The following is a 23,476-nucleotide window of genomic DNA, read 5'->3' on the forward strand; positions in this document are numbered from 1 at the left end:
GCAGAAAAAATGGACTGACCTTTGCTCCAGTGAGTGTGGTTTGGACTAGTTCAAACGATGTGTGGTCGAAATTGAATGTTGTGGTGTGGTTAAGACGTTTTATCATATATATCTGACAGGATCTAAAAGATACACGAGTCTCTAATGAAACCTGAATCAGTAAAATCACTTAGAAACAGAATTTATCACATAGTAGGTTTGGTTTTCTCATAGTGTGTGCAGTTTCATATTTATGATATTACCACCTGTTAAAATATCACTTTATGCGATTCTGATTGGTCCAAATAAGCCCATGAAATTATTGTGCAGTATCCTCTTTACTGATTGGCTGGGATCGTGGGAAAACGTTTTTAACCCCGCCTTCTGGAAAGTTTGGTTTTGAATGAACATTTTTGGCGGCCATTTTTGAACTCGACTCGCGAAAGGAAATTGAGGACAAATTATCTCGGCTGTCTGAATATGGATACGTTACCCCCACAGGGGTTTGTTATGTCATGTATAACAATATCATAATGAGAAAAATGGCGTAAAACTACAAGACAAGAACAACAATGAGAAGTAAAACTAAGGGTATTGCTTACTGTGGGGGGTGGGGGTTAAGGGAATAAGGGAAGTGGTATATCCGTAACATAGATGTAGAATCCACCGTATATAAAAGCGTGGTTTAAATGTTAACTTACAAAAGTAAATAAGCTCATCTCTGTATATATGGTATGCAAATTCGACTAAAAAAGAAATTTGTTTACATCTTTTCAGTCTATTGTTCCAGTCAAATACTGTTAATATCCGGTCACAAATGCGTTGCAGTAAATGTGGGAATTTCTGCATCCAGTAATCATATTTCCACATACAAATCGCAACAATGTAACGTTTAGTTCTGCATGTGACATTTTAGGGTAAACATGTACTCTAGGCCTACTGTTAACCGTATCAATGTAGCATCACATAGCATTAATCATTCTGTTTTGAAAAATGATTTTGTCGTTATAAAATGTTCTGTTTATTCGGATGGAAGCTTTTTCTTTGATTTATAGTTTGTAAAAATGTAAAATCTACTTTTACTAGTTCAACATTGTTTGGGACTATATTTTATGCACAACAAATGAAAGGTGCACCGTCTGTCAGAATGAACGAAATTATTCGTTCTTCTTTCTATCTAAATAATTTCCACTGAAATAAAAACTATATGATAAAAAGAATCTCAAATTGGTAATGATTAACTATTAAATTTATGAAACTCGTTGAATAATGTCCAGCTTATGCTCGCCATGGCTCGCAAAAGCTGGACATTATTCAACTCGTTTCATAAATTCAATATTAAATCGTTATCCATTTGAGATCCTCTATATGTTTAATGATGTAAGCAGAAATATTGAATTCAGTTTTAATTCAGTATGATGAAGCAATAAAGCGAAACCGGTCACATATTCTATGTGTTGGTGGTTCATTTTATAATAAATTATATCTCTCTATCTATCTATACACACACACACACACACACACACACACACACACACACACACACATATATATATATATATATATATATATATATATATATATATATATATATATTTGTTAAATATGAAATAAAACTAAGAACCTCTTTGAATATAGTATAAAAAATAATCCCCCTTCAATCTCCTCTCTCACCTTAATGAGATCATGACCGTCTCTCCTCTGGTGTTCCAAGTCTATTTGGCCTGTTTCCGGATCGGTCTGATTGTTCAACATGAAGTAACGTCTCCCTCCACCCAGTAGAACCTGATGTAAAAGATGTACAGCTATATAAATCAAACATTTAATTGGCGCCATTAGTTTGTTCCTTCATGGTGAAGAGCTTTTGAAGCATGCCAGGGGTCTTTTGGAGTAAAACGGACTCCATTTAGAACGGATTTCAGCCATTACATGCCAGTATTAAGCAATTATTTAGTATGTTGTGCATGTTACAGATTAATATAAATGTGAGACCTAATTTTACAAGTTATCCCAATTTCCCAACACAAATCAAGAAATGTATTGTTTTAGTATAAAAAGGAGATAACTAACTGATGGTATGACATTTTCCTACTATGACTGTAGATGTGAAACAACCTGTGAATGGACACTTGATTGATCAAATACATGCGCTATTGTTTTGATAGATAGGATTGACTGAAAACTCCTTCGTTTCCCCGCTGAGCTTGTTTTACCCCTATCTACAGTACAGCGATATAACTTGTTTTACCCCAATATACAGTACCGTGATATAACTTGTTTTGCCCCTATTTACAGTACAGGGATATAACTTGTGTTACCCCTATTTACAGTACAGTGATATGACTTGTTTTATCCTTAGCTACAGTATAATGATCTAACTCGTTTGACCCATATCTACGTTTTACGCTGATCTCACTTCAGTGACATATGTTACCCCTGTCTACAAAAGTACAGTGACATGACTTCTTTTACCCCAATCTAAAGTAGAATAATCTAACTCGTTTTATCCTTAGCTACGGAATATTGATCTAACTCGTTTTATCCTTAGCTACAGTATAGTGATCTAACTCGTTTTACCCCATCTAGAAGTGTAGTGGTATAACTTCGATTCAGAGAAAGAGTGAATCAAGATATGATAACGTGTAGCTACATACATAATGTAGTAGCTAGTTCTTAGATGCATAATCTAGACGACATGACGTATGGTTTTGTTACTAATTGAATAAAATATCTTAATACGTACGCAAAATATATAAACAATAGATCAGCCAGAAAATATTCACCACGATTGCCCGACCCATCTGTTCACTATTCTGATGACATGCTTATGTTGGCGAATAGTGATATGACGATGATGATATTTACTACTACTATACTACTACTACTACTACTACTGCAGCAGCAATAAAAACAACTACCAGTGCTTCAGTTTCCGGGACTGTTATTTAGTCACTACTGTTTCTACTATTGTGTATGCTACTGATCCTATTAAGACTGCTACTACTACTTTTACAACTGATACTATTAAATCTACTGTTGTTACTACTTATACCATGGCATTTGTGACTGCTACTATTAGGTCTACTGCTTCAATTACGTAGGTCTACTGCTACTGTTAGGTATACTGCCACTGTTAGGTCATTTGCTACTGTTAGGTCTACTGCTATTATTAGGTAGGTCTACTGCTACTATTAGGTCTTCTACTACCCTTAGGTCTATTGCTACTATTAGGTAGATCTACTGCTACTGTCAGGTCTACTGCTACTATTAGGTAGGTCTACTGCTACAATTAGGTCTATTGCTACAATTAGATAGGTCTACTGCTACTGTTAGGTCTACTGTTACTGTTAGGTCCACTGCAATTGTCATGTCATCTTCGAATGTTAGGTAGGTTTACTGATATTATTAGGTTTGCTGTTACTATTAGGTTTACTGCTTCTATTAGGTAGGTCTATTGTACTGTTAGGTGAACTGTTACCTTTAGGTATACTGCTACTGTTAGGTTTACTACAACTATTAAGTAGTTTACTGCTCCTATTAGGTCTACTGCAACTGTTAGGTTTACTGCTACTATTAGGTCTACTGCTACTGTTAGGCCTACTGCCACTGTTAGGTCTACTACTACTTTTAGGTCTACTGCTATTATTAGGTAGGTATACTGCCACTGTTAGGCATACTACTCCTCTTAGGTATACTGCTACTAGTATGCAGGTCTACTGATACTATTAGGTCACTGCTACTATGAGGTCTACTGCTACTTATAGGCCTGCTGTTACTTTTAGGTTTCATGCTGCTATTAGGTAGGTCTACTGCTACCGTTAGGCATACTGTAACTGATAGGTTTACTGCGCCACTGTTATGTCTACTGCTACTATTAGGTAGGTCTACTGCTACTATTAGGTATGTATACTACTCCTAAATAGGTCTACTGCTTCTGTTAGGTCTACTACTACTGTAAGGACTAAAGACACTATTAGGTTTATAACTACTACAACGTTTGTTACTTTTCAGTTTGCCACATCATCTACTACAACTATTGCAACAGCAACAACAAGAACTAGTACTACAGTTTCCGGTCTGCTACTTACTCTACCAATACTCCTACTTCTACTACTACTGTATATATTACCCCATAATTAAAATCAGAAAACTTTACCTCAATATCTGCATTATCATATATCAGCTGGTAAGCGATGTCCTTGCAGCCTCCATCTACTCCCTCCATATCAACATTCCCCTCCCAATTTCGCTCAGCCGAGTGGGCGTACAACGCGGCAGGTGAAGCGTGTGTGATGCGGGCTGTGGTTACTATACCGACCGATTTGCCTGTTTAGAAACGACGAGCTGATTTAGATTATCAAGGAGTCACCAATCTATAAATACCGTAGCATTATTTTCCTCGATGTTTCCAAAACATCGAGTAGTGAAGTGGGGTACCCAAGCCTTAATGGGAAAATACATTACAGACACCCACCCACCAGGGACACTCTAGCCTCAAGGTTTTCCAGCACACCCTAGGACACTCTAGCCTCAAGGGGAATTGAACATGAGGAATATTGGGTCTGTAGAGCGTCAAAGGAAAGTGGGGTTGTATAAGGACACTAGGAATGGAACAGGTGAGGTGACGGCACGGTACTGAAGATTGGTAATAATGTTGCAACAATATATGAGCAGATGAGGTGACGTCAATTGGGACCAAAGAGTGGGGGGAAAACCTAGAATGCTAGGCGGGTACGGGACCTTGCGGCGCAGAGACTTGTATAACACATACAACATACAAATATAAACAATTATACAACCGACTAAAACAAAATTTAGACAAGAAAGCAAACCTTTCCGAGGCTAATGAGTGGCCTGAAATGGTCTTTGGGTTCTTCTTCTTCTATTTTCTCTAGTTCTTCCATCATTTCCTCACTTTCTCAATAATTCCTTTCTTCTTCTTCTTTTCCTTCTCTGGCATCCAGTCAGTATGTCCCATAGATCTAAATTTATCCAGCACCTTCATCCAGTTTTGACTTAGTCTGTCAAAGTCCTCTTTTTTTCTTTCAGGTGTTTTTGTCCTTTCTCTCTTTAGTCCAGTTATCTTTAATCTTTTTCACCTCTTCTTCCAACACTTTCTCATCATTTCTTCTCCTTTCGTTAGTTGATCTAGCCCCAACTTTACAAAAGACCACTCTGTCAAATTCAACATATTCTAAAAAGCACGTGACTTTTATGACACCATCAAGTGCCTCCTTCAAGGTTCCAACTCTCACATTTTGGTTTAATCAAGCGTCTTAACTTTTCTACTTTCGCCTCTATCATACCTTGTACCAGATCCCTGGCTACTTTCAGTCTGATTACATGACTTGTCACAAAGTCTTTGGAAACTGGATACCTCCATTCATGTTCTAGCCTTTCTACCACATAGGCGACATCTACCAACAAGTACAAACTATCTTTTAAGTTGTTGAACAAATTCATTGCCATCTAAGTTTATTCAATATTGAATGGCGCTAACGATCATATCTAAATTATAGACATAATCGCCCATACGAGCATGCACGTCTGTTTACTATCCGAAACGGACTATTTAATTAGTCGTGGGGAGCGGAATGGTACCACATTCCTCAGACATTACTGTGCATAGAATGCACTATTTAATTGAGCCGTCAGGTCTTGGGTCAATATGACTCGCTTCATAGACCCTAGCGACCTGGATGTAAGACTATACTCGAGTAGGGATAGTCCCGGCACACAATCGAGTTAAAGGTGGTAATTCAGCCTGCATTTACTGCGCCAGGTGTCGACCAAGCAGTATGTGAGGCCAGTAGCGATTGATCGCCACTATGAGGTCACATCGGGACACTTAGGTTTTTAATTATTTGTTCATGAAGAGAGGACAAAGTGCCTCTCCATTTATGTATTTAATATATGCTAGACACATTTATTAATTTGATGTCCGGCAGTGGCAAGGAAGAAGGCTCGGTCAGGGAGGAGCCGGTGTACTAGTAAGGCAACTTGATGTATCCAGGATATTAATTTTTGACCCCCTTGCCAAATGGTTACTGCATTGTCGTCTTGACGGATTTTTGGAGACATATTGGAGATATATTCTGTGCTGTTTTAATTAAGGATATTACCGCACCAGAGACCGCTTAGTGATAGTCTGTATGGTTATTATAACTATCCAGTTTGTCTGATTTGAATGGGGGGATTTTGGTTGTGTTAACACTTTTACGCATGGTTATTTTAAACTTTCCTAGGCTGGTTGGTTCGCTGCTTTGTGCAGCTGGGCCTGATGGTTCTTGGGGTTTGGACGACTTCATATGTTTTTAAGTTTTGGGGGTCCTAACTAGTTTCACTATGTACATGGTTGCCGCATTGTACAGCCGGCCTGATGGTCCGTGTGGTCTGGACCACCTTATAGGTATTAATTTGGGGGTTATAGTAAGTGTTCTTATCTATTTAGACTTTGCCGCCTGGTGCAGCGGGGCCCGATGGTCTTAGGCTTATTAGACCACCTTATATATTCTAGGGTTTTTTTTGGTCTTATTTATGTGTTCTAATTGTTTTTATTGCCTCGAAGAGAAGCTGTACCTTAGTGCAGTTGCTTCGTTGTACTACAGATAATCTGCGGTCACCTTGCGGTAGGAAAAGATGTTAGTGTCCTTAATTTTATGTTGTAGAATTTTGGTGCCCTAGAAAAATATATAATAATATAAAAAATTAAAGTAAATATATTTTTTTTTTCAAAATTAGATTAAGGGTTATAGCAGTTTTTCGTTTACTTATGTGTGGGTTTTGGGTTGGGCTAAGTACTTGCTAATCCATCTTTATGTTTGATTTATTTTCATAGTTTTATTGATGACGCTATTAGTAAGTTGTTATTTTATTGTCAGGCTATTTCGGGTCTCTAAGATATATCAAAGACATCTGATCTTATTTATTCCCTAATTTTAAGTTTCTTAGCCTGTCTACTAGTTACGGTAATTGTTTCTTTTTTGTTTTGTTTATGTGTTATTTTATTTTAAGGCTAAATTTATGTTAATAAGACAGATATCTTTGCCGAAAACTCGGGCCGCTAAGACATGTCAAAGATATCTGAACTTATTTATTCCTTAATTTTACGCTTGTTAGCCTGACTACTAGTTATGATAGGTTTGGGCTTATTTTGTTTTGATTAGAGTTTTTTAAGTGATGTTATTATTTTCAGGCTGAATCTATATTGATAAGACAGATATCTTTGCCGAATACTCGAGTCGCTAAGACATGTCAAAGACATCTGATCTTATTGTTCCTTACATTTCGTTTGATAGCATGTCTCCAAGTTGTAATTATTGTTACCTTAAATTGTTTTTTGTTTAAATCCCACCATTTTTCCCAACGTCGGTGAGTAAATTTGTGATATTTTTGTAAGTAGTGCCCTTATTTAGGTTTTGTTCTTTGAGGAATTCAAGATAGGTCGGTGGGGACCTATTTTATATTGTTTAGTACTAAACCTAGTTCTTTGGGTTCTATACTTATGGTAGGTGTTGCAAACATACTCTAAATCTTCTTGGAGTGGGCAGTGTGGGCATTCGCCATTTGAGTTTTTGTTGGTTGTCAAATATTTCCCAGAGCTGGTGGCTAATGTAGTTTTGCCTATTAGCATCCTACTGATACATTTATGATCCTCACTTCTAACGAGTTGTGGTGGTTTGGTATGTCTTGTGACTTTATTTAGTATGGAGTATAGCTTGCGCCCCCTTTTTTTTTTTTGCTGCTATCCCATAGTTGTTGCCATTTACTCTCAATTTTAATTCTGATAATGCTGTACAATTCTTGGACGCTGTAGTATACTGTTACTGAGTTAGGTTCATGTAGATGTTGTTTATCTACTTGATCTGCTTTATCGTTAACTGCTAGTCAGATGTGGGAGGGCACCCACATGAACTCTATTTTTTGTTTTATATGTAGTAGTTGTTTAACTAAGTGATTGATTCCATCAGAAAGTTGCTTCTTGTGAAAGAGTGGTTTGATTTAATCGAGTTGATGGCGCTAATGGAGTCGCTGATGATAACTGCTTGTCTAGTATTTGTTAGTTGGATCCATTTTAGGGCTTCCATAATAGCCCAGAATTCAGATGTGTAAATGGAGCAGGTGTCGTGTAATCTAGCTCCGAATGCTGTGTTAGTTTCAGGGATTACTATTGCCGCTGAAGTTTTGTTTGGATTTGTAATTGTTGAGCCATCGGTCTATATCTTCGTGGCGCTAACGACGAATGCTTTGACTTTATATGTGTCAAGCATAGATATGGTGTAAAACATCCATTACATTCACTTCAAATATTATCTACTATAAACACACGGGAAGAAGAAAAAAAAATTTATACTATCCACAAAACCAAAATATATTATCCACACACGGGAAAGAGAAAAACAAATATACTATCCACACACGGAAAGGAGAAAAAATAAAACCCAGATATGCTATCCACACACGGGAAGGAGAAAGAAACAAAACCCAAATATACTATCCAGACACGGGAAGGAGAAAAAACAAGACCCAAATATACTATCCACACACGGGAAGGAAACAAAACAAAACCAAAATATACTATCCACGCACGGGAAGGAGAAACAACAAAACCCAAACATACTATCCACGCATGGGAAGGAGAAAAAAAAACCAAACCCAAATATACTATCTGCACGGGGAAAGAGAAAAAAAAAACAAATATACAATCCACACACGGGAATGTGAAAAAAAAAAGAAATATACTATCCATACTCAGGAAGAAGAAAGCCAAACCCAAAATATACTATCAAAGACAACAATATCTGATATCCACACAAACGAACGCAAACGCTTACAAACCCCTAAATATACTATCCACACAAACGAACGCGAGCTCATACACACACACACAGACACACACACACACACGCACGCATGCACACACACACACACACACACACACACACACACACACACACACACACACAGAGTCACATCAGTAAAGGAGTCAGTGTTTATAATCACAATATTCCACAGTCATACAAGTTGGCAATTGATCAATCTCTCTTTTCTAGACATCTGCTGAGCCCTGAAAAGGGCTTTTGTTTTTGTAACTTCAGATGCACTTGTTAGTGATGACATCTCCCAGGAAGAGCCACACACACACACACACACACACATGGCCTACTTCATTCATTATACCAATTCACGGTTGATGAGGCAGCTTGATTGGCCCCAGTACTCCAATCTTCAGTTTCTGGGATTCTGAAGATTTGTTCCCTGTCCTCTTCCTCTATGCCAGACACGGGGATGATTTTGTTGTTGATGTGGTTGCTCTTGCAACTCCTGTCAGTTTTCCATTTGTGGGATTACGACTCTTGCTACTGGTGGTAAGGACTGTGGTTGTGGCAGTGGCTGAAGCTGACGTGGTTGTAGTGATGCTGCTATTGCCTGTGGAGGTGTACTGACCATAGGTTTCACCTTACACAAAGGTCTCAGTATGAGATGAAGTAGTATCCTTTCCTGTGTTTATTCCTTCTTTTTCTCTCCTAGTCCTCTTCTTCTATTCTGGCACTTTCTGTTATGGCCTCCAAAGCCAGCTCATCTAAACGGCGTCTGGCATATTCCCGAAGTACCAGAAGCTTGGTTAGTCTGCTGCTCATTCTTCTTAGGTTACAAATCAACGATGGGTAGCCAGACTGACGAGCGCTCACTTTATATGTATCAAGCACGAATGTAAAGGAAAACATCCCCTGATACTAAAACGTACAAGACCCATATCATCACCCAAAAACAAACGTGGAACGCGCTGACCTAACAGAAACGCTCACTCGCTTTTCACTTACAAACATTAATTACAAACACAAACACATACAGATTATTTTTGACAAGCTATGGAAAGAAAGTGCCTATAGTCACACTTCTAATAAAGTCAAACAAACGAAGTGCTTATAGGCACACTTCTATTTTTAACTTACTAACATATAATTGGCAATTGGATTAGTATCTCTTTTCTAGATTATTGGATAGACCTGAAAAGGGCTGTTTCTTGTAGAAAGGCAGTTATGGTAATTTTTTATTGTTTAAGATTGAGTCACCGTTTGGCGAATGGCTTTCCCACAAGATAGGGTCTGCTTCTTCGTACAGAGAAGGAGAACTCTTTCGTGTCTACAAGGCAGTCGACAAAACCTCTGTCTGGTTGCTGTTGCTGCTGTTCTCCCTGCTTCTGAGGTCTGTAATTCTCCGTCGATATTTATTTTTCATTATTGATTTCCTCTCTGAAGAGCTCTTCTACCAGGTCTTCGGTCACTTTCAACATTCTGACATTCTCTTTCTCTTCAGGCTTCGGTATCAGGCTTTTTCTGACACGACGTAAATTTACGTAAGTTTCGTTCAGCTTGGCTAGTCTTGAACACTTCTTCATAGCAATATGAGTCAAAATGGATGGTCAGACTGACTGACTGACTGACTGAATTCAACGTTCGAGGAGTAATGCAGGGAAGGATTGGGAAGAAGGTAACCGATGCAACTGCACCGTAAAATAGACCGCAATTGTTTGTCTCCTTGTTGCAAACTCAAGTTGGCAATAGCAACACCGATGACACAATACACCAAAAAAATGTAGGGGAAAAAAGACAATTTGCGTTCAAGGCACACGTTCTCCGCACCACTCCCTCAAGGGTTGCTTTTGTAGATCTTGCAGAAAAAAACTCGGTGAAGGAGTGGTCACTGTGGTGGATGAGGCTGTGTGTAAGGGCATGAAGTGTCGATTCAAGAATCAAAATTCCCTTTCCAACGTACTTTGATTTCTTTGACACGTCGTACTCACACTTTACGGGTTCTTCGTTCGAGAACGCTTTCTATGTCGTTTAGTCTTCTTTTTTGGTCACACGTTGTAACTCGGGCAAGTAAAACGTTCCTTTTAACACTTCCCCGTTCAAGTCTTCCAAATTATAAACGGGACAGGATGACGACACGCACTCGTCCAGTGACACGAAACAATTCGGTGGTCCAGTTGGGAAAGTAACCGTTGTCGAACGTGCGTATGGTTTTGCCAATGCACACCCAATCTCCTGATGTCAACATTCTTCATGGGGAGAGAAACCGTCGGGGACGTACCAAACCCAAACAGGCGCATAAAAACAGTCACTTCGTTGTCGGGAGTCACTTCTTGGGGGGGGGGGGCACGTTCGATGGTAAGATTGGTTGTACGCTTCAACCAAGTGTGGTAAGACGTTGACGTACTTGAGTGTGTGTTGATGCGTAAAATATTTCCACATGCGTTTTTTTTTCAAAGTGCGTTGAAAACGTTCCACGATGATGGCTTTGGTTTCTGGATTCTAGGTGGTGAGAAAATGAATGTCACGTTTCTTTAATTCTGTTTGGAAAGCTTGACTCAGAAATTCGGTGCTTTTGTCAGTTTGCCATCGAAGAGGGTGACGACCGCTTTGTTTCAACACCAGCTGGAGGGCTCGCACTAACTCACTGCTCGATTTGGAAGTCAATGGCACGACCCAGACAAATTTGGAAAAGACGTTGATGACACAAAACAAATATTTGTAGCCACGAATGTTACGTCACAATCAGCTCTCTTCGGATTTGAAGACAGACTCGCCCTGTGACTGAATTTTGTAACGTGTGTTAGGATTGGTGAATAAACTCAATCCGTTTCGATCCGCTCTTCCACTATAAATAACCGTAGTTCACTACATTCCATTCACCAGTTCTAGTCACAAGATGTGGACAAACGTAGAATCATCTACTCTCGTATCGTTAATGTTGTTCCGTACGGACTTACCCATGTATCTCAGATCATCATGTACAATTATCCGGATCAACGAAACAAACGTATGATTTGCCCTCTGTTAACAGAATGATGTTAACAAAAACCAAAGGCCCTTTTCAGGGCCACTCATATGCCTCAAAAAGATTTGCTTTCTTGCCTAAATTTTTTTTCGTTAGCTGTATAGTTGTTTGTGTTTTGTATGTTGTATGTTGTATTGTTGTATGTGTTATAAATGTCTCTGTCCCACCAGTCCCGTTCCCGCCAAGCGTTCTACGTTTTTTACCCGCTCTTTGGACCCGATTGACGTCACTTCACCTGTTCCTACATTGTTTCAACATTGTTGCCAATCTTCAGTACAGTGACGTCACCTCACAAGTTCTATTCATATTGTCCTTATACAATAACCCCTCTTTCCTTTGACGCTGTACAGGCCCTATATTCCCCATGTTCAATTCCCCTTGAGGCTAGAGTGTTCCAGGGTGTGCTGAAAAACCTTGGGGCTAGAGTGTCCCAGGGGGATATTTTCCCACTGAAGTTAGGGAATCCCACTTCGCTACATATGTATGTATGTATGTGTATATATATATATATATATATATATATATATATATATATATATATATATATATATATATATATATATATATATATAGAGAGAGAGAGAGAGAGAGAGAGAGAGAGAGAGAGAGAGAGAGAGAGAATTTTATTATATTTATAAATATACACCAAACAGAACGGAAAGTGCTTTCCCTCTATTCTATGGAAGAATGCTTGATAACATTAAGTAGAATTAATATTCCAACCAAGGTATATAGAATTAATTTTAGCGAATTATCAATATATAGAATTAATTTAGAGAATTATAAATATATTTTAAATCATTTTTGGTGATGTGTGCTTCGTCGTGAGGGAATATGGGTTCGCGTGTGCAGGCAAGGCGATGGGTGCCGTTTACCCTCGGACCTGGGTTCAAATCTCTGTAGTGTACGAATTAAAAATATTCTCACCTGTATGATAATATTATTTGCATTAAAAATAGTATTCTACTTACTATTGTCAAGCATTCTTCTATAGAATCCAGGGATAGCACTTTTCGTTATATCTAGTGTATATTTATATTTCTCTGAAACTGATTGTATATAACTTGATTTCATGCACAGGAATCCGGAATGACTATGTAGATAGATGAGAATTGATTATTAGGTCGTCATGCGAGTGTGTCTGCTACACATGATTGCATATAACACCGACTGAGTTGCATCTTTTGTTTGGTGATGTGTGCTTAGTCGTGAGGGAATATTGGATCGTGTGTGTAGGTAAGGCGATGTGTGCAGTTTACCCGCGGACATCGGTTCGAATCTCCGTAGAGTACTAATTAAAAATTCTCTAACCTCTATGATAGTATATATATATATATGAGGGAGAATCTTACCCTCAGCTTTAGACCAGTCTAAGATTGACGTCACTTCCCTGCCTTTTTGGGCGATGCAATCCTTCTCTGGCACATTCGGATCAACACCGAGAGTCCTGTAATTAGCTTTGACTCCACATAAATACGCTGTGGCTGTCGCAGCTGAATCGGGTGTTTGTCGATCAACACTATAGGTCTACCCAATATGAGAAAGAATAAAAGTCAACTTTAGTGGTGATGAATGTACTATTTTGACACATAACAGCTAGGATATTTCGTATCAAAGTGGCATTATGGTATATAATATGTTTATTATCATATTAAATTGTTACAATTCCATGAAAATAAGACCGATGAGAATTACAGCAAATGAATGACATTTGACCCTGATTGTAGATTATGCTTAAAGATAACGATCATTTGTAAATATGTTTAATTGAACTTGAGTTCAGGGCCTTGCTTTTCCCCCCGGATATTATGTGGTCTACCTGATTTGTGTTAGGTTGTTCGCTAAAATTTAAGTAAATTTACTTGACCTTTTTTTACGAATCTGATGAAATTTCCGTTGGAAATATCCTGGGTTAATGGCATTTTGTTGTGTTATAAGTCATGTGACAGTCTATATATAAGGAGTAAGAAGTAAACAAGTATTCATTCATGTCTTAATATCAGTCTGTTCGTTGCGTTCAGTGATAATTGACCTTAAGGAAGACGCTCGGCCTACCAAATCACGTGACTTGACCACCTGTTAACCCCCAACCAAAAAACATTATTTGGCAAGGAAATATGTTTCACTTTAAGTGATATATTTATTAAAAATAACTTGTATTATTCCTAAAAATTAAAATTAAAAAGTTGCATAAAGCATACTGCAATATTTATCTTTGTAGTTCAAGTTCGTATAGTAATAACCTAAGTATTTCATTTCAGTAAGCAATAAAAATAAATTTTAAATTTGCTGGAGAAATTATTCATGTAAAAGGAAATTCGCTCCAAATGATGCTAATGTATTTATTATATAATCTTCTTATGAATCTAATCTGGCTGATGTTTATGCTTCCTTGGAAGTAAACGAATTAAAAGTTAATAATAAAATCCTAAATAATTACTGTTTGGATGTATAACGCTGTACATAATAATTTTAAATTCTATTCTTCGTCAGATGGAATCTTGATAAATGATGTCTTTTGCTGGAAACATATAAATGCATGCTTAATATATCGAACGATAATTATCTGAAACAATTGTTTTTGTATTTCTTTATTATTACATTTTTGTATCCCCACCCCTCCTGCAGCCCAGTGAGATAGTAAAGAGTCACTATGGTGTCTGAAAGATTGAAAAGATAAATTATTATTTTAAAGACCAGCTAACATTAATGTCAATATTTTGAAACTATTAAATAATGCAGTCTGGGGTTCAGTACTTCATATACAAGAAAAAAATATACATCAAAGCCCGAAATTTAGGGGGTTCTCCACTCGTATTTTAGAAACGTTTATATATGCATACATTTTCAATTTCGATTTCTGTTTTTTTTTTCTTCAAACCATCAACAGGGTATTCTTTTCTACATACTTTTATGCAAAACAAACATGTTGTTATCGTCATCAATTATTCCCATATTCAGCTGATCGTATCGCGACCATAAAAAGTCTTTATCCATTGAAGTTTGTCTATCTTTCCGAAAAGGAATCAATCTAATTCCACCATTTATACGATCTGGATATCGACTGTAAGAACTACAAGGCTCCCACTGACTTCTTTTGACCCGTATCGATCGAGAAATCAACAAATCATTGCAAAATTTGTAAAAACTTATTATAATCAATTCATTATTGCCACAGGCAGTTTGTTCGAGGAAAATGGCGGACGAAGGTAATGCTTGGAGATGTGTCTAATTTACGTTCGCCGATTGTTTAATGGATTAGCATGATTGACAAGTGGCGATAAGTCAATTTGAGAGGAATCGTTTATTTACATTATTCGTTGGCATTACAAAGTGTTCATTGTCATTCGTACTGAAACATTACATCGGGTTTATTATGAATTCTTTCAAGGACATTCTGGATTATATCATTGCGATATATCAAGAATATTTGTACATTAACTCATTCAAGGCTAATTATACATCAGCACTTTCAAGATTGGATTCATTCGGAACACCACTGGAATTCATTGGGAACACTATACTTTTAGACTTATGATAGATCTTTTAAGATTATCTGGGATTTAATTCTTAACACTGTAAGTTCATTTAAAAAATATTCACTTTGTATTCTTTGGTAATACATTTTTGTTGAATTTTACTAAACGTGTTGGGTTTGCTTTCTCTTATATGTGTGGCATGAAAGGATCCCGAGGATATGCTAACTTGTGAAGCAAAATACTGAAATTAACATAATTTCTAAAGATAACCAACTGCCTAGAACCTTGAAATACCCCTGAATGTCCATTTGTACAGAGAAAACCCTCCTTTGTGAAATGGGATCCCGAGAATACATTTTAAAATAATTTTACGCTCAACGCATAAAAACGTCCGTACAAGTGTGTTATTTTTGGTCAGACTGGGAATGTATGTGCTGGAGAAGGATATGACCTGGTGGCTGAGAGAATAACACTGAAAATAAGAACATTCAATGAGTTGAGTCAATTATGCGTTTGAAAAGAGCTCGTTGTCTACCGAACCAGTCTTCTTTGGAAAAGAAATGATTTCAGAAATGAAAACCAAAAATAAAAGATGTTTACATTTTCAGAAGATTTAAAAAAAACGCAGACTTTTTTTTGTTGGCGCATTTTAAATATAAACTGATATGAAAATAGAACAAAACAAATTTCCATTGGGAAGACTCACCTTTGCTAATCCTTGGTTCGGGAATTCTTCAAATGTTAGAATGGTTTCTTCTCCTAGTTGTCCATTCAGCTGCCCCTTATAGATCCGGGCAGCCGTTACCGTGGATACACCCATACCGTCTCCAAGGAACATGATCACGTTCTTTGCTACATTATTTATATCCTTCGTTCCTAGAACTCTCTTCAGCTCTACTTTTGCCTTTGTTTTCCAAAACTCTGGGCCTAACGTATTTAGAAATTTTCTATTAACGTATTAGCATGGCGCAAATATGGAAGTAGTCCGAGTTTCCTCTGACCATTGCAACCCCATTTTTGATATTTGAACATTGATGTTGGGGTGTAGGGTCAGAGTCCACTCGCGATCGAAAAGTTGGAATTTGCCGACACCTTTTGGCATAGGGTAGCCACTTACTAGCCTTCCTTTAATCAGAATATACCTGCACGAAATCGACAGGACTATTATTTATTTTCTCAAATATCCCGAGCATAGCATTCGTCATGTCTTTAATCTGCAGACAGACGAGACGAAAGTACATCGTTGCTGAAATTTGACCTTGATCTCGCCATTTGGATCCCGAGTCACATGACTATACAAATTTCCCAACCTGCATGTCAATGATATCAGAGGTCATATAGTCACGTGATATCAACGATGAACAAATTTACAAAGTTTTTATACATAGAATTTGGAAATATTATATAGAAGTCACTTAATGTTTGTAAATAAATATAATGCACGCTTAATTCTCAACATATATATTCTGAGAACAACGACAAGAAAACTGTCGGAATCGCAGCAGGATGGAGAAAACCATTTTCAACAAGTCCGCTCCGGTGGACTAGTGATTAGAACGTCCGCCTCGGATGCGGGAGGTCGTGGATTCGATCCCCGACCCAGTCATACCAAAGACTTACAAAAATGGTACTAACTACTGGCTCGCTTGGCGCCCAGTATTAAGAGGTTAGTGTTAGAACTGGTCGGCCTGGTGTCAGAATAATGTGACTGGGTGGGACATCATGCTCTGCAGCATGACGCATCAGAGCTAGACATCACTATAAACTGTCACACTGCAGACATCGTAGCGATATGACTGAAAAAAATTATTAAAGCTAAGTTAAAAATCCAAATCACACACACACACACGCACACACACATACACACACATTTTCAACAAGTACTGAGTACGTATCAGCGATGTTTTTGTTGGTATCACATGACTACCACATTGACATGTGCTCTCTGCAGAGTGAATCTGGTTTTACTTCAAGTTGCTTCAACATTTACAGATTTCCGGTCGTTGTTTTCAAAATAAATATTTTGAGAAGTTTGTGTTCTTTTATTTTTCTATAAAGATTACGTGACTTCCATTCATATGTTCGATTTGTTTTCCTACAACAACACTATGAATGGGTTAGTGTTGATATCACGTGACTCTATGACCTCTGATGTCATCGACATGTAGGTTGCAAGAGTTGTATAGTCATGTGACTCGGAATGCAGATGGCGAGATCCAGGTCAAATTTAAGCAACGATGTACTTTCGTCTTGCCTCTCAGCGGATTAAAGATCTAACAAATGCTATGCTTGCAATTTCTAAGAAAATAAATCATATTCCTATCGATTTCATGCATGTATATCTCGAAGAAAGGTCGTTCAACTTTGCTAGACCGGCTACTAAGCAGCTACCCTATGCCGACACCAAATGGTGTCGGCGAATTCCAACTTTTCGATAGGCAGTGAACTCTGACCTTACACTCCAACATCAATGTCCAAATATTAAAAAAGGGGGTGTCATGGGTCAGAGAAAACTCGGACTAATATGGAAGAGGAGGAAGCGAAGTAAGAAGAATAGACAAAAACGGAGAAGAGATAGGAATTGAAAGAGTATTAGTGACATAGGTATGGCAAACAAGAGAAAATATGAGAACAGACAAAAAGGGAAGAAAAGTGGCTGAGTAAGGAGTAGTATTATCCCATTCACATTAAGAATAAACTATAACAGTGGCAAGTTTTGTCAAAATGGTTCTCTATATTTTCAGCGCGAAGAGGTCTAACAGAAACAGAGAATCATTAATAATAATAATAATAATAATAATAATAATAATAATAATAATAATAATAATATACTTCATTTACAAATGAAGAAACATTTTGTCATCAAAGATCATTGTTGTTTATATATATATATATATATATATATATATATATATATATATATATATATATATATATATATATATATATATATATATATACCTTTCTCTTCACTGGGAATTTTCGGTTGAGCATCCGTGTTGTGGTTCAACAGTATTATGCAGTACCACAAAAGGCAGAAGGTGAGGAACATTTTCCTAAAGAAACAGTGCAAATTCAATTTTTGTCTGAGAAAAAATGATTGGTGTCGGTCAGTAATAAGGTACGAAGTAACGCAGTATTCGTGACAAAATTATCATCATCATCTAAATTTAGGTTTTAGTTATTAGCAACCTATATGAATACATTGCATTTTAAAAAATCTGAGTTATGTATTTCCTCATGTGTCATACTCTACAAAGAAGGAGAAGAAAAAGAAGAAGGAGAAAGAAGAAGAATAAACAAACTGATGAAAATAGTTTTTGACTGATGATAATGATGATGATGATGATGATGATGATGACGATGATGGTGATGAGGTTGATGATGGTAAACAATGCCAGAATTTTGTCTTTTCCTAGTCAGCAGCAAAGAAGAAAATCATTACATTTAAAATAACTTTTGATTGATGATGATGAGGAGGAGGATGACGACGACGACGACGACGACGATGATGATGATGATGACGACGACGATGATACATTATGCCTGAGTTTTGACTTAGTCTAGGGTAAAGGGATGGTTAACAATATATGATGTTTATTTCTGACTTAAACCATTATACCATTCGCTGAAATCCTTTTTGAACAACAGTGGTTTATTTGAATAACCAATGACAATTATACTTTTACCATTTGTGAAAAACATCGATTATTTGCTAACATGTGCGTGTGTGGGCATGAGTGCGTGCGTGCGTGCTTGCGTGCGTGCGTGCGTGTGTGCGTGTGTAAGTTTGGCGACCTGCATTGGGTGCCAGTGCGGATCGGAACTGCTTCAAAATCTTAAGCCGTTACCCAGAATTGTATCAACGATGATCATTATCGATGTTGATTAATCAGAAACAAATGTAGTGCTGATCAATACACAATAGTGTTCTACAGTGTGATCAGTAAGTGCACGCTGGTCAACTGCAGATGTATGTGTGATATGCGTGATACATGCATGATATGCGAGATAAGCACTATCACGATTAGCACAATCGCCATATAAGACATCATGATAAACTGATATACTGATATTCTTTCAATTTCTGTCTATTGTTCTGACTTCCTTTTACTGTTTTGGTAGATTATTGTTTTCCACGTTGAAATATTTATAGGGTCGTATATTTCCGGACTAGTCAGTGTTTGTTCTTGTATTTTGTATAGACTGTAAGAGTTACAATCAGGTAATTGTTATCAAGTACAAAAGGTAAGAGTTTCTAGCGCTTTGATAAAGGGTAAGGAGCAGAGAAAGTGAAAGTTGATGGGGCACCTGGTCAGGCTCTGGCAAACGGTATCTAGCACAGGAGATGCGAGTTGCTGACGGACCCGGTTTTTGTTCTGATATACGGTATGAACTACAGAAGTGTAATGCTTTGGGAACTGACCCGAGCAGAGAAGGTGAGAGTTTCTAATGCACCCCCGGTGTTGTTTTGGACGAATTTGCGCACTAGGCGAAAGCCGCCTTCAGCGCCCCCTCCCTGAAGTGGAACAATTAACGCAATCTTCCTTGTGCGTGGCCTAATACCCACCTTTCTAAGTGGAAAATTATAGCTTTTGTTTAATTTCATATTTCAGTGACTTTTGAATTTTCAGCTATTCTTTCTTTATACCCTCAATTTCTAAAGCCTGTGTTACCTACACTCATGCAAATTGATAAGTAAATTCAACTTAATGAGCGCTACTCAACCGTACAAAAACGGGTCACTGTGACCTAGCTCTCACACTTAATTAACTTTTCCTTTTCAACTCTACATTAATTACACCCTTATTGTTTTACACCCTTTTTCACCTAGACTAATGAGAACTGGTAGGCAAATACATCTTAAGGAGTGTAACGCAGCTATACTTCAAAACTTCACAGATCACTGTACCCGGGATTTATAGACACGTGGGAGCTAATGCACTTTCCCTAAACATTTGTGACTTTGATCAGGGTTAAGTGTTAAAGACGCGTGTAAAGTAGTTAAATATACGTTCAAATATTTGTAGATAAATAAAAATGGAAATAAACATCTCAAAACCAATTAAGCCTACTCATAAAGGAAAATCTTTCAAATAACTGTATTTCTTGATGCTGTTTGTGGTAGCCGATGTCGATGATGTTGCCCTACTCGATTCCAGGGGCGATCTTGATACTAGCAATATATCTGGGGTCATATGAGAGAGCAACGGACACGATTCACCTGCATTTCTTTTTTTCTTTTCATTTCGCATGACAAAAACAGCTGCTTCATTTAACAACCTGTCCAAATTTATTTCTATCATCTTGACTCACGCGATGTTCCAATGTTCTACCCTCTTGGCTCAATGAATTTAATCTCTCTTTATTATACAGGGGCACCCTCTTTGTTTGATAAAGTTGATTATTAGACTATCTTGTTTCATTCGTTTGGGTAACATTGTTTGCCAGGGCCGCATTAAAGTCTTCCAGGGCCTTAAGCACTGAAAATGCTATGGTGTCCACCCATACCCTCCCAAAAATGTAAAAAAATTAAAAGCAAGAAAAGATGGAAAAAATACGTGTTGCCATCATTCCAAAATTAAATACTCTTATATGCAGATAGAAATAGTCATATATAATTCAGTCAGTTTTATCATCAACAATTACTTTGAAATTTGTCTGGTGCCCCTGTTGGGCTGGTGCCCTAAGCACGTGCTTAGTGTGCTTAATGGGTAATCCGGCACTGGTGTTTGCGCATGTGTGATGTACACAGAGCCGACACGAGGAGAGGGGGCAACCGGGGATATAAGGCGCCCCTAGTCGAACAACACTTTTTAATTTCATAAAAGAATAATGTTGTGTGAACAAGAACAAGGAGAGACCCGCATGTTTCTTACCCCAGGGCCCGTGGTCGCTCTCTACGGCCCTGGATGTACTTGTTTGTATTTCTTAAAATTTTGTGTTGTTACTTAGTTGTATTTAATGTTAGCTTAAGCAGCTTAAGGTGAGTTCGTTTCATTTAAGCTCCGTTTATCTTTTTGGACGTTTGATTCTTGTTTTATGTTAGCTTTTATTTATTTGTTCCAAGTTCATACTTTTGGCGCCGATGGCCTTCCATACTAATTGTATCCAGACAGTCCTCGCTTCGATGTTGTGTGACATCTCTATGCAAGACACTTTCTGATCAATATATGAAGACTTTAGTTAATAATGTGTCTTCTATTCGTCACGTATCGAGGAAAAAGAAAGTATACGTATTTTATTTAAAGAATATATCATCGATATTATATCTTTGTTTCGTTTTATTTTATTCTTACGTACCTGACGACACGCGCTGTACGCTGTCCATTTATTTCCTGCTAGGCTAGAGGGATGCAAAGTTTTATGAAGAGCTAATTTACAGTGATGAAGAAAAGAATGTGGTTGTATCATATCAAAATTGGAGTTTCCTTGCGCTACTTCATATTTCATGGAAGATTGGGGAAATCCTCGTGTGTGACGTACTCAGTGAGCAGACCTCTATATTTTTTTCTTTTTAATACCTTTGTTGTTGTGTTCTGATCAAAACATCGATGTGGCCCATTACCCGTGACTTCGCCACACTGATTGATGACACCGAGACTCAATCCTTTCTACCTGTATACAAAACAAACACCTGTCTGTAAAGAGCAGGTGTGCCTAGTTCTACTGCTACCCCACTCCGACCCCCTCCGCAGAGTGCATTCGGAAAGAAAATACTGGATTCGTTTTACTAATAATATATGCTAGTTGCTTAACTGAAAGAAAAACAAAAACAATTTCTTCAAAATTGTTCGTAATAAATTAAAACGAATTCGAGATGCGATAGCACGTGCCTCATTTCGTATTACGCTGTACTGAATGCGTTACAAAGTAATCTCATTGGAAAAACAGTTTTTCATCGTGCAGTTCAGGGCCGGCCAAAGCATTTTGGGATACCTAAGAAAAACTGACTTTGGCGCCCCTCCTCCTCGGGCCAGCCCTGGTACATGTATGCTGGAAGAGAAGTGACAAACGAAAACAAAAGAAAAAGAAATATCGCATAGGCTTCGTTCAGTTTTCAGATTATTTTTTTTTCATAATTGAAAGTGATTTGAAGAGGACCAAAATTCCGACTTTTATGACTTACGATAAAGAAATACAATAATATGAATACACATTAAAAACAGGTACAAACTTACCGAAAATTTAGCTTCACTCCTTACGATGAACTATCTCCACTTAGAGAGAGATCTGATGTGACCACATTCAGTAGAGATATTTGGAGTCGGAAACTGTCAAACTGACCGGTTATTACGGTTAAGTGGATATCTTCAAATGATTCTGAATATTGATGTCACGGTTGAGCTAATTCACTGGACCTTTTAAGCTGGGTTTTGTGGGTTTAACGTCATTCGGTATATAATGGATACATTGTGGACGGTATATTACCTGGACGAAAAAACCTATTGACAAGCAGCAGCAGAGAGGGCGATCAGACCACTTAAGGGAGTGGTCACCCTTGTGTTTGGACCAAAAAAAAATAGTGACCCTTCATAGAGGTCAATACCACGTCTACGATTATTGTTTGTCCTAAACAGAATTGTAGACGCCCCCTCTCTGCTGCTATTCATGTTGTAAAAGAAATTTTTAAGTTTGATGAATATTTTTCTTTTCATCTGAATCATCTGAATCTTCGGAATCTTCGGAATTTGTTCTATCTTTCAAGTAATATTCAAGTTCTGATGGTGGTTTTCTATTTTTGGATTCATGTTCTCTCTGTGTTTATAATATATCATCAAACTTCTGTATCGATCTCCACCGCAATTTTTGCAAATCTGATATAAACCTCTAACGCCGTTGTTACATCCAACACAGCTTCGTGGACCAGCATGAGGATTTTTCTTTATAAGATAATTATGTTTTTTACAATATTCTCCACGACATTTTTTATCACATTTGTTAGTAGTTCCTTGACGCAGCCACGCACAGTTGTTCATTATATGAACGATATCTTTTTAATTAAATTTACACCTCTTCTGCTGATATCAATTAAATCATTATATTATAGTAAAATGGTACATTCGGAATCTCATACTGCAAGAATAGCTCGAGAACGATTAGAAGCAATTAAAAAATTTCTTCCTGTCAGAGACTCATTCAGAAAAAATCTGCAAGCGCAGCAAAAAGCACGA

The 23,476-nt window shown here is 37.5% G+C and overlaps 1 protein-coding gene across 1 annotated transcript in view; it reads right to left on the reverse strand.

Moving 5' to 3' along the window:
• The window catches only part of LOC149782479 (alkaline phosphatase, tissue-nonspecific isozyme-like), a 66,717-nt gene extending 48,363 nt beyond the window's left edge, over window positions 1-18,354 (reverse strand). Inside the window, exons 1-5 of the mRNA XM_089935145.1 lie at window positions 18,264-18,354; window positions 16,009-16,229; window positions 13,176-13,350; window positions 4,136-4,305; window positions 1,654-1,764 (exon numbers count right to left, since the gene is read on the reverse strand). Coding sequence (XP_089791271.1) covers window positions 1,654-1,764; window positions 4,136-4,305; window positions 13,176-13,350; window positions 16,009-16,229; window positions 18,264-18,354 — 768 coding nt within the window. The remainder of the gene's footprint in view (window positions 1-1,653; window positions 1,765-4,135; window positions 4,306-13,175; window positions 13,351-16,008; window positions 16,230-18,263) is intronic.
• Between the last annotated feature and the right edge of the window lie 5,122 nt (window positions 18,355-23,476).

The sequence above is a fragment of the Sinohyriopsis cumingii genome, chromosome 15 (genome assembly GCF_028554795.1).
Source record: "Sinohyriopsis cumingii isolate HCF-2022 chromosome 15, ASM2855479v2, whole genome shotgun sequence".
NCBI lineage: Eukaryota > Metazoa > Mollusca > Bivalvia > Unionida > Unionidae > Sinohyriopsis > Sinohyriopsis cumingii.